Raw genomic sequence first — 12,960 nt, forward strand, 5'->3', positions numbered from 1 at the left:
CCTGGCTCCCAGCAAAGGGCTGATGGAGGTCCTGCCTGGCAGCACCGCCATGGCCTCCCAGCCCTGCTGGCTGCAGACACCACATCCGGACTCACTGGTCTCAGGCTCTTCCAGGTTCAGGGTCCCTGCGTCCTGAAAGTGTGTTTCTAAGTTGCCTCAAAAATCCCTTTGTCAAGTGCATCCTAAGAGGGCCTAATGCCCCACATCTGGATAAAAATAGGGTCCCAACGACCACAACCCATGGATGGTGGGAAGGCTTCTGGGGTGAAAACATCCACCACTCCTTTTTCAACAATACTTTTTTCAGACTCCCACACAGCAGAGCCATTTCTAAGGAAGCAGAAGGCTCGCTGCCCACAGGCTGTGACATCTGGCTCCCAAGGGTGCCCTCCAGGCACTCACCAGCACCACCAGAAGAAATCCCATCCGTGACCCCACACAAGGCATTTAGGGACCTGAGATACAGTGGTGACCAGACAGACCCTGCCCTCGAGTGGTTCAGCCTGACCTGGGGAGACGGCGCTGGCATTTATGAGAAATGGAAACGGCTCCCAGCTGCTGACAGGAAGTAGGCATGGTGCAAAACTGTGCCTTGGGGGTGGGGGCAGGACAAGGCAAGCCCTCTCACTTATCAGCATCCTCTCCAATCTCCAATCCCACACTGGCCTGCGTTGCCCGCTTCTCCGCCACTACAAAGCCATGCTTCTCAGGATTCCTCGGCTGAAACATACATGCTATTGGGAGGGGGAAAGTGGACTAGAGCCTGGGAAGAGGAGAAGGAGGTACCAGAAAAGGAAGTAAGACCAAGCACGCCTCGAGAGAAAATGTGAAGCCAGACAGATGGAGGGGTCTGGGCCTTCCCAACCCGTGGCATCACCCCAGGAAGGGGGCCCCCCCGTCTCCTGTTGCATGCTGCAGGGGAAGGGCAGTTGGGAGGTTTACACAGCAATCAGTCACACTCTGCCTCTGCTTGCTCAGTCTGGGAAAAGCGCCAGGTTTCCACTCCTGAGACCACTATGTCCTCCCCGAGTCCTCCTCAGACCTAGGCCCTGGATCAGCAGAAGTCAACAAAGGCCAAGATCAGCCAAGGCACCTTTTCACACCCGGAGTGGCAAGTCGGCCCACCTGCCCCTAACCCAGCGCCACCAAGGGTGCGCAGGTGCTCTAGCACACGAATTGGGTGGTGCCTATCACCATCACCAGGAATGCTGACAAGGCCATTTCCATGCTTCCCGAGCCAACTACTGCTCAGTCCACGGCTCCCGGGCCTTTGGTTACAGGTTGGTCACAGGCTCTGGATTCCTGAGCACAGTGAGAAGTTTATCTGCAGTCTCGGCAAATGCAAATCAAAGATGGGGGCCTGGATCCGAGGAAGGATGAGGTCTTCACGGGGTGGCGAGTCCTGTCATCTTGACGGTGCCCGCTGATGCTACCGCTCCTTTCTCCAGTGGAGACAACACAGTACAGGCTCAGCGTCTGTCCCGCAGCTCAGATCCTTGAGCAAACAGGACCACTGAGTGTGTATGGGCGGGGCCAATCAGAGTACAGGCCCCACTCCCCAAAGGAAGCTCCTCCCGCTCTAGCCAAAGTGTGGCTGAGAGGCCCAATACTCCAGGAGAAGCCAAAAATGCAGACTTCCCTGTGAAATCTGATTTTTCAGTAAACTGAAGAACTGGAAAAGATCCTGATGCTGGGAAAGACTGAGGACAAGAGCAGAAGCGGGCAGCAGAGGATGAGATGGTCAGACGACACGAGTGACTCAATGGACGTGAGTTAGAGCAAACTCTGGGAGATACTGAAGGACAAGGAACCTGGTGTGCTGCAATCCCTGGGTCTCAAAGAGTTCGGACATGACTCAGTGACTGAACAACAAAACTAGCTGTAAACCTGTCATTAACCCCCCACAGGGCAGCCAGAGCCGGGCCTGCAGGCCACTGCCTTGTGACCTCTGCGACTGTGGATCAAGTGCCCCCTTCCAATGAGCTGACTCAGTACGGTAAGGCCGGATTACCTTCCCACCAGTTCTTGATGAGAGATGCTCACTCTCTTACATTTTCCATAGATAAAAGAGAGGCTCAGAGAGGCTCAGGGACATCCCCTATTTGGGGAGGCAGCAGTAAGCCACAGAGAACAAGCGAGAAACTCGTTGGAAGACTCCTTTCATCTTACAGAACTGAGGAGCCACGGGGAACCTCGGTCTTTGGGAGAAATGGCAACCAGCTCCACTCAGCTGCTCCGGGAAGAAAACCTCCTCCCCTGCCTTCACTGAGTGGACGACTCGGCAGCTAAGAGCAAGGGCCCCTGAAATCAATTACCCGAGTGACACTCCAGAGTCTCCATAAACCAACAGGCGGACCGTGACACTGGGCTCTGGCTCAAGAATGCTGCCAGGAAATGCTTGTGGCGAAGGAATCATACTTTGGACAAATAAGGGAAAAAAAAAAAAGGAGAGCCAGGCGCGCTCTCCATGAGGTTTCAATTAGCATTGTGACTTCAAAAATATTTTTGCTGCTTTCATAGCAGGAATCGATCCCTTTCAAACAGTCAGCTCTGGTTACTAGCGTGTAGACAAGCTGAGAGAGGCCAAGCCACATCAGGATGACCTGGAGTCCCCCAGCCCCTTGGGCAGGGCTGAAAGAAGGGTGAGGGGTGCAGACCCAGAGGCTCTTGGACGGACGGGCTGAAAGACGCACCCAGCGTGGGCCTCTGCTGGAAACCCAGCTCCGCGCTTGCCTGCTGGATGACATCGGCATTTCACTGAACCTCTCGGTCCGGCAGTTTCCCGTTCTAAAATGGTGCCTCCCTGCGCTGGCATAAAGGCGAGAGAATGTACTGGAGCCACAGAGCACAATGCCGGGTCTATCGGCAGCACTCAAACCAGGTCTCTGACGCTGAGCCCTGTATACAGGTCCTCGTGACTGGAGACGGCGTGTTCCAGCCCCGGGGACAGTGGTCTGCATGGCTTCCGGGGAACCTGGGAGAAGGCTCCACTTAGGGTCGGGAGCAGCAGATCACATTCCTCCTCTCTCCTTCCTTCCCCCACCTCCTCCAGGAAGCTTTCACCGACCTCTCCTTTGCCATACTAAGGTAGATCTTTATGGCCCCAAACTTGCCTAGGTACTTGAGTCCCTGTTACAAACTCAGACTCTTGGAAGCAGCCTCCTTCCTGAATCGGGATCTCCAGGGCAGGGTTTCTCTGCCTCGGCACTCCTGACACTTTGGGGTTTTTTTGGCTGCAATGGGCCTTCATTGCAGCACACAAGCTTTCTCTCTAGTTGTGGCTTGCGGGCTTCTCCTATTGCGGCGTGGTCTTAGCTGCCCTGTGGCATGTAGGATCTTAGCTCCCTGATCAGGACGTTGAACCCCTGTCCCCAGCACTGGAAGGTGGACCTTTAACAAGCAGACCACCAAGGAAGTCCCTACTGACACTTTGTGCTGTGCTCAGTCACATTTGTGTCCGACTTGGTGCAACCCTATGGACCGTAGCCTTCCAGGCTCCTCTGCCCATGGGCTTCTCCAGGCAAGAAAACTAGAATGGGTTGCCATACCCTCCTCCAGGGGATCTTCCCAATCCATACGATATACAATTCAGACAGGCAGAAGGGCGTGGAGTGCAAGAGAGTCTGCCACCACCCAGGACCCCGGGTCCCCTCTCCAGAAGCCACCAGCTTCTCAGGTATCCTGTGGAGATTTCTACCAACGCAATGCACACAGTTTGGGGCCTTCAGGGCCCTTGTTCCGTAACCAGAAAGCCGTCCTGCTGGCTTCGCCCACCTGTTTGTGGCACACTTCACTGTCACCGACAGCCTTCCCACCTAAAGGCCAGGATGACGCTGTGAGATGCAGAAAGTCTACCCTGTTTTGCAGATTTGAAGGCATGCTCAGGCCATGGGTGGGGCTGTGCAGTGTTTCCCCAGGGGCCAACAGGATTGCTCTGCCAGCACAGTGCTGGCTGGAGGACCAGACACCCAGCCTGACGTCCAGGCCTGAAAGGGCTTCAGTTCTAAGCTGGTGGTTGGGCCACAAGGCTGCCACACTCGGGCGCCCCAGCCTGAGGGCTGAGCCCACACCAAACTACACAAAGCAGATAGTAAGAGCTAGCCAGTTCTGCCTTCAGTAGCGTCCTCGTTTCCAGCTCTGTATATTTTGAAAAAGCCTTTCACCTCTCTGAGATGTGCCTGAGTGTCAGCTGCTCAGTCATGTCTGACTCTTTGCAACCTCATGGACTGTGCCCCCAGGCTCCTCTGTCCATGGGATTCTCCAAGCAAGAACACTGGAGTGGGTTGCCATGCCTTTTTCCAGGAGATGTTCCCGACCCAGGGATCAAACCCAGGTTCCCCGCACTGCAGACAGATTCTTTACCATCTGAGCCATTAGGGAGTGGATTTCTCACTGATCCGTAATAGCAGCAGCCACCCCTCAAAGGGTTAGGGTGAGACTTAAATGTAACAAAGCCCCCAAAAAGCCATACTGTGAGCTTTTCCTAATGGCTCGAAGGGGGCTGGTGCTCCCCTGAAGTGAAAACAGCTGTGGTTTGGCATATCCAAAAACCACACTCCTTCCCTGGGGACGCTGGGCTTTCCAGGAAGCCCCAGGCAAGCACACGGTCCGGCAGCTGTTGAGAAGCCCACGCAGGCCTGCTGCTGCCACTCCCGGGAGCCTCCCAGCTGGGGGCGGGAAAGCCCCGGACTGCGTCTCCTTTGTGACATGGCATCAGGCCACCACAGGCGAGGGCCCTTCAGGGAGATGAGGCTCCCACTTTGCTTCTGAAGCAACTTGGGCGCTTTTCCTGAGCCCTGCCAAGGACTGGGCAGGGCGGAAGTAAAGCCACAGTGATCCTGGGCTCTCAGATAAGGTCTGTTTCCTTCGGCAGCTGGGGCGCTATTGTCTTGATTTCCACAAACACTCCCGCGATGCCGGGTGTGGCCCAGCAGAGGGGACCCTCCCACTCCTAAGCAGCTCGGCGCGGACTTCTGGGCATGGCGTGGAGGCAGCTCTGGGGCTCTGGCCTCACTCGCCTGCTGCTGCTGGGCCAGAAACCCAAGGTCACTGGGAGCCCAGGGAAGCAGGACTTCGGGCCCCACAGACTGGCTTCTCCAGGACACAGGGAGACGCATCCAGTGGTGGACAGCTCAAGGGTGCGCTCTCTTAGGATCTGAGAACATGATGTGCACACCGGGCCCAGGGCCCCCAATCCCACCAGGGGTCAAAACTCGCCCCTCTCCCAGGCACTACCATCCCCAGAGAGGCAGGGCGTCAGCACAGATGCCAGCCTCAGAAACAGGGAAGGTAAGGTCAAGCCAGGCTGTGGCCTGGTCTCAAGGAAGCTCAGGACAAGCAATGAAAGATGGGGCCATCTTTCAACCAAATGCCACCTTCCTCCGTAAACCCGGTCAGAGAAGGATGCTCTCTCTTTCAGGGTTCTGAGCGTTCCTGGTGGGTTGGAAGCAGGACCACTGGAAGCCAATTCTTTATCTTGTATTAACAGGACTTTCCACGAAAACAAAAAAACCACACACTGAATGCACATATACTGAACGCTTCCTATGGACCAACAGCCCCAGGAAGTAGGTGCCACCGTGCCCATTTAGCAGATGGAGAAACGAGATGTCAGCAGATTAAACAACTTGAGGAGGGTCACCAGACACGAGAACGGGAGCTGCAACCCCAGTTCAGGTCGGTGAGTCCTCAAAAGGCCCCAGCCTAGGAGAGCAAGGGTCACGAGCAGACGCTCCTGCCTCGGTCACACCTGAGTCTCACTCTGAGATCACAGGATCTTCACGAAGAGAATGGGAAGGGAGCCAACCAGGGGAGCCAGTCCAGTGTCTGCTGCACAGAGCTGAGGCCTGGGGGCGGGGAAGTGACATTCTCAAAGTCACAACGCAAGCCAACAGCTAAGTGGAGACTATGACCCCACCCACTTCCCCCCAGGTCTCAGCTTAGGTGTCACCTCCTTAGGGAAGCCCTCCTTGACCACACCCTGAATAGATGTGGTCTCCATTACTCACACTCAAGGCTCCCTCCACATCTGGTAACACTGAGCACAACAGGAAACCCGAGCCGGTTTTGTGTTGCTTTTCTGAACTGGAAGGAAGCCCTCGACCAGAAGCACAGCCCCAGCCCGGGACCCTGGGCTTACCTTCACTGTCCGTGAGCACCTCCATGCGCCCGCTGAACATGGCCTTCAGCATGGTGTCCTGCTTGGTCAGCGTCTGCATGGTGGTGTAGTAGAGGGCTCCACCCACGTTCAGCTTCACGTACTTGGAGCTAGGGCTCGTGCCCTTGAAGGAAGTGGTGCGGGTCGCAGCCGCTGGCACCGCTGAGCTCACCACACTTTCTCCTGACATCTCTTCCTGCCCGGGGACAAGACGCAGGGTCAGCAGGGTCAGGGCACCAGGCCTGATTTCCTTTCCTCAACCAGTGGGCTGCGGCTGGCCTCCAGATGAGTCCTACTTAGTCCTAGTGTGTCCTGCACTGAGAACAAAGTTCACTCCCGGTCTTCACAGCTCAGGAAGAGTTCAGAGGAAAACCTGGATTTCTGGCTTCTCTTAAATCAGAGGCCAGGCCTTCCCTGGTGGCTCCGGGGTAAAGAATCGGCCTGTCAACGCAAGAGACGCAGGTTTGATCTCTGAGCCAGGAGGATCCCACATGCCATGGAGCAACTAAGCCTGGGAGCAGCACTGACTGAGCCCGCAAGCCTAGAGCCTGTGCTCTGCAAAGAGAAGCCACCGCAGTGAAAAGGCTGCACACAGCAACTAGAGTAGGCCCTGCTTGCCACAACTAGAGAACAGCCTGCACAGCAACAAAGACCCAGCGTAACAACAACAACAAAAATCAGAGACCAACTAGGCCAGCAGGGGAACGCATGGTGTGAGCTGGGGTGCCGGCCGCCCCGTAGGCATGCGTATGCAACCCCAACTGGCCCCAAACTCCACGCAGACAGCTGGGCTCACACAGCGGCTTCACCTGTTGACCCTGCAGATCTGCATTTACCACCGAGTCCTGCATTACAAGGAGTTCCTTTGTGTCTACTGCTGATATAACTAAAGGACACCCTGGCTGTGTCCTAAAGCGGCTAAGAGCGCTACCTGGGTCTCTGTCCCCTTGTTGCCATTCACCACGCAACAGATGAAAGTGACGCCTTTCAGCTGAATTACCCATGAAACAAGCTTGGAAGAAATTGAGTGTGATCTCAACTACCATTCCCCTCCAGGGAAACAGTGTTTCCCAGGACTCAGTGAAAGACATAAAGATGCGGTGAACCCAGTTACTGCAAAATTAGAGGCTTCCTGCACTAGCGTCGCCCCACAGCGCAAGATTCACCGAGTCCCTCTAAGAGCCCTGCTGGTGACCATGGGCATCTCAAGTCGTAGAAGCGGATGCCGCTTCTGATCAAAGCAGACGGACGACGGGAGACTGGAACCTGGCGCGCGTGTATGCCAAACTGTTTATAAAATTTAATTGCATTTCTATTGAACTACGGTTGATTTGCAACGTTGTGCCAGTCTCTGTGGCACAGCACTGACTCAGTTACACACACACACATTTTAATACTCTCTTCACTGCGGTTCCCTGTGCGCTACAGTAAGACCATGTTGCTTATCCAGCCTCTATATAAGTCAAGTGGCCTTATGAAGCATCACTACAAACAGAGCTCATGGAGGTGATGGAATTTCAGCTGAGCTATTTCAAAGCCTAAAAGAAGATGTTGTGAAAGAGCTGCACTCAATATGCCAGCAAATTTGGAGAAGTCAGCAGGGGCCACAGGACTGGAAAAGGCCAGTTTTTGTTCCAATCCCAAAGAAAGGCAATGCCAAAGAACGCTCAAACTACTGCACAACTGCACTCATCTCACACGCTAGCAAAGTAATGCTCAAAATTCTCCAAACCAGGCTTCAACAGTACGTGAACCGAGAACTTCCAGATGTTCAAGCTGGATTTAGAAAAAGCAGAGGAACCAGAGATCAAATTGCCAACATCTGCTGGCAGGAGAAATTTCAGAAAAACATCTACTTCTGCTTCACTGATTACGCTAAAAACTGTGACTGTGTGGATCACAACAAACGGAAAAATTCTTGAAGAGATGGGAATACCAGAACACCTGACCTGCCTCCTGAGAAATCCGTACGCAGGTCAAGAAGCTACAGTTAGAACCAGACATCGAACAACAGTCTGGTTGCAAATCGGGAAAGGAGTACGTCAAGGCTGTATACTGTAACCCTGCTTATTTAACTTATATGCAGAGTACATCATGCGAAATGCTGGGCTGGATTCAAGATTGCCAGGGGAAATATCATTAACCTCAGATATACAGATAACACCACCCTTATGGCAGAAAGTGAAGAGGAACTAAAGAGCCTCTTTATGAAAGTGAAAGAGAGCGAAAAAGCTGGCTTAAAACTCAACATTCAAAAAACGAAGATCGTGGCATCCAGTCCCATCAGTTCGTGGTAAACAGATGGGGAAAACAATGGAAACCGTGACAGACTTTATTTTCTTGGGCTCCAAAATCACTGCAGATGGTGACTGCAGCCATGAAATTAAGAGATGCTTGCTCCTTGGAAAGAAAAGCTATGACAAACCTGGACAGCATATTAAAAAGCAGAGACACTTTGCTGACAAAGGTCTACATAGTCAAAGCCATGGTTTTTCCAGTAATCACATATGAATGTTGAGAGGTGGACCATAAAGAAAGCTGAATGCCGAACTGATGCTTTTGAACTGCGGTGCTGGAGAAGACTCTTGAGAGTCCCTTGGACTGCAAGGAGATCCAACCAGTCCATCCTAAAGAAAATCAGTCCTGAACATTCATTGGAAGGACTGATGCTGAAACTCCAATACTTTGGCCACCTGATGCGAAGAGCTGACTCACTGGAAAAGACCCTGATGCTGAGAAATACTACAGAAGGAGAAGGGGATGACAGAGGGTGAGATGGTTGGATGGCATCACTGACTCGATGGACATGAGTTTGAGCAAACTCCGGGAGTTGGTGATGGACAGGGAAGCCTGGTTTGCTGCAGTCCATGGGGTCGCAAAGAGTCGGACACAAATGAACAACTGAACTGATGTAATAGTTTACATCAGCTAATCCCAACTCCCAGTAGAAAACTTTCTTGGGTAGGTAAAATTCTACAGCTGGAGAAGTGTCCGAGAATGGCTGAGTCTTTACTGAACCTGTGGTTTGGGGCTGAGAAGGCAGCCCCTGACGGCCAGCAGCTGCCTGGCCTGCACGCTGAGGCTCTGGGCTGCCTGCAGCCCATCACCACCAGACAAGGCCACCTGGTGGCAGATGGATCAAGATCCAAGCAAGTCCTCTCTGTGATTATGTCTGAACACGGACAAAAACACTGTCCCAAAAAATGACCAGTAGAAGCCAGGGCTGCTTCTTTCCCAATTAGAGCCCAAGCCCCATTCCATCCTTCGCACCTTAAAGGGAGGAATTACGGAGACCCAACCACAGAATTAGCCCTATTTCCTGACAGCATTCAACACAAAGTGAAGCCCCACTTCCCTGATTTCTCCCCAAACTCACCCACCGCCAGCCAGAGTCTCCTGAGCCACCTCACACTTCTCCTTCAATGTATCAAGGAAACAAACTCAACTTTGACTGCAAACATGCTCCTGGTTTTGGCTGGAGGGCATAAAACTGTACTCTGATAACTGCAAAAGGATTTTTTAAAAATATTCTTTATTCCTTTGTCAGCCTTCCCACAATGAACATGTATTATGTTGATAACTGATAAAAACAAACAAAAAAAAGTGTCTTTTTTCTGCTGCAACACCTGGTATGTGGGATCTCTAACCAGGGATGAAACCCACATCCCTGCAGTGGAAATGTGGATTCTTAACCACTGGACCACCAGGGAAGCTCCACAAATGCTATCAGGGACTAACTGATAGCAACCTGCCATCTATCGGTGCTAGTAGAGACAATGGCAAATTTGCTCGACCTCCATCCCCTCAAGAGTGGCCTGGGGAACTGGTGTCAGGGCCTGCTGCGGGAAAAGATGATGAATGGCCTCCTGAAGAGTAAAGTGTTTTCTAAAGAAACTGTTCCTGCTCCATCACGCAAAAACGTCACAAGCAATTAAGGTTTGAAAAGTGCAGGCTGAGCTCACCTGGGGTCTCTGTGGCCTGATGCCAAACGCAAAAGACAGAGGCCAAGAGGAAGCAGGGCCCTCACCTCCCAGCTTCCTTCTGAAACCAGTCCCAGGATTTCAATTGAAATTCGATCCCTGGTTAGAGATCCCACATGCCAGGTGTTGCAGCAGAAAAAAAGACACTTTTGTTTATTTATCAGTTATCAACATAATACATGTTCATTGTGGGAAGGCTGAAAAAGAAAGGAATAAAGAATATTAAAAAAAAATATTTTGCAATATCAGGGTATAGTTTTATGCCCTCCAGCCAAAACCAGTTGGTGACACTAACAGTCATCACCAACCACTTACCCCAGAAAGACACATCGTCCATGGGATGACAGAAACAGCTTATGGGAATAAGGAATTTTGGAAAACTTTGAAGACCTGGAGCAGGGTGGTTAAAAAGCTTGTAGTTAGGGTCTTCCGGTTCAGGATGGTGGAGAAGGACTTGTGCTCATCTCCCCCTGCAAGAGCACCAAAATTGCCACTAGGTGTCGAACAACCATCAACAGGAGGAACTGGAACTCACCAAAATAAGACAGCCGACAAAGAAGCCGCAGCAAAACGGTAGGAGGGGCGCAATCACGAAAAAAATCAAGTCCTACACCCGCCGGGTGGGTGACCCACAGACTGGAGAACAGTAATACCAAAGAAGTTCTCGCACTGCTGTGAAGGTTCTGAACCCCAAGTCAGGCTTCTCAGCCTGGGGATCCAACAAAGGGACTGGGAATCCGACCCTGAAGGCCAGCAGCATTTGATTATAGGACTCCCACAAGACTGGGGGAAACAGACTCCAGTCTTAAAGGGCACAAATGAAATCTTGCCCACACCAAGACCCAGAGGAGAGGAGCAGTGACCCCCCAGGAGACTGAGCCAGAACTACCTGCCAGTGTTGGAGGGCCCCCTGTGGAGCTGTGGGTCAGCAGGGGCTCACCACACGGACGGGAGCACTGGCAGCAGCAGTCCAGGAGTCCCCCTGGGCATGAACCCTCTCGGAGTTCACTGCTAACTCTACCACAGAGCCCAGGGCTGGGTCGTCTCAAGCCAAACAACTACCAGGAAGGGAGTGCAATCCCACCTATCAGCAGACAATTGGATTAAAGCTTTACTGAGCAAGGCCCTGCCCACCAGAGCAAGACCCAGTTTTACCCACCTCCAGTCTCTCCCATTAGGAAGCTTACACAAGCTGCAGCCTCCTCTGTCAGAGGGTGGACAGAAGAAGCAAGAAGAACCACAGTCCCACAGCAAATAAAACAAAAACCACATTAATCAGCATGAAAAAGCAGAAAGTTATGTCCCAGATGAAGAGACAAGATAAAACCCCAGAAAAACCACTAAGTGGAAGTAGGCAATTTTCCAGAAAAAGAATTCAGAATAATGATAGTGAAGATGATTCAGGATCTCAGAAAAAGAATGCAGGCAAAGATTGAGAAGATGCACAAAATGTTTAACTAAGACCTAGAAGAACAAAAGAACAAAGATGAATACAGTAGAAGGAATCAATGGTGGAAAACTGAGCCAGAAGAACACATAAATGACACGGAGGACAGAATGGGGGAAATCAAAGCCACGGAACAGAATACAGAAAAAAGAAATGAAGACAGCCTAAGAGACCTCTGGGACAACATTAAATGCACCAACATCTGAATTGTAGGGGCCCCAGAAGGAGAAGAGAGAGAGAAAGGACCTGAGAAAATATCTGAAGAGATAAGAGCTGAAAACTTCCCAAATATGGGAAAGGACATAGTCAATCAAGTTCAGGAACCATAGAGAATCCTAGGAAGGATAAACCCAAGGAGGAACACACTGAGACACACAGTAATCAAATTGACAAAAATTAAAGAGAGATAAAATACTAAAAGCAACAAGAGAAAAACTACAAATAACATTCAAGGGAACTCCCATCAGGCTATCAGCTGATTTCTCAACAGAAACTCTACAAACCAGAAGAGAATGGCATGATACATTTAAAGTGATGAAAAGGAAGACCCTACAACCGAGAATACTCCACCCAGCAAGACTTTCCTTCAGATTTGATGGAGAAATCAAAAGCTTTCCAGACAAGCAAAAGTTAAAGAGAATTCAGCACCACCAAACCATCTTTACAACAAATGCTAAGGAACTTCTCTAGGCAGGAAACAAGAGAAGGAAAATACCTATCTACAGAAAATAAACCCAAAACAATTAAGAAAACAGTAATAGGATCACACATATTGATAATTACCTTATATGTAAATGGATTAAATACACCAACCAAAAGACACAGACTGGCTGAGGAGATGAAAATATGTGCATATGTGCCCTTCCGCTTATCACATCGCTCTGCTTGGTCCTTCAAACTGTATGTATTTATTTTATATTGTTAGCACATTCCCCTGTGGCCTGCAACTGTAATGACCTTTTATTTTTTTATCTGGCTACTGATTGTGAAAACCAATAAGCATCTTTCATTATTGTGATTATGTAACTATTACTCACTTAATAGCATTGTATGATTGGTCAACAGGAAAATAATAGAGTTTTATATCACCAAAATTATCATTTAACAGAAAACCTGTAATCACTTTTTAAAATCCAGATGCATATCAGAATTATCTTGGAATTTTTTGAAAAATACAAAAGGCCAGACATTGCTATTTTTTTTCTTTCTGCCAGAGCTCAATATGTTTCCAATGAGCAGCCATGTTTAAAAACTGGACTATATAAGGATCTTTTACTTTTATCTAGTTTGTTTCACTTTTTCTATTTCATATTCAGCGCTCCCATTTAATTTAGTTTGTTTTCCAATTTCTCCATCTCTCTTTTTGATGTTCTTTC

The 12,960-nt window shown here is 50.6% G+C and overlaps 1 protein-coding gene across 3 annotated transcripts in view; it reads right to left on the bottom strand.

The window, feature by feature from the left end:
• Positions 1 to 12,960, bottom strand: part of KCTD10 (potassium channel tetramerization domain containing 10) — a 29,426-nt gene that overhangs the window by 11,026 nt on the left and 5,440 nt on the right. For all 3 annotated transcript variants that reach the window (XM_005891507.2, XM_070385982.1, XM_070385983.1), the window contains exon 2: positions 6,140 to 6,353. In XM_005891507.2, coding sequence (XP_005891569.1) covers positions 6,140 to 6,353 — 214 coding nt within the window. The remainder of the gene's footprint in view (positions 1 to 6,139; positions 6,354 to 12,960) is intronic.

The sequence above is a fragment of the Bos mutus genome, chromosome 17, assembly GCF_027580195.1.
Source record: "Bos mutus isolate GX-2022 chromosome 17, NWIPB_WYAK_1.1, whole genome shotgun sequence".
In the NCBI taxonomy this organism is placed as follows: domain Eukaryota; kingdom Metazoa; phylum Chordata; class Mammalia; order Artiodactyla; family Bovidae; genus Bos; species Bos mutus.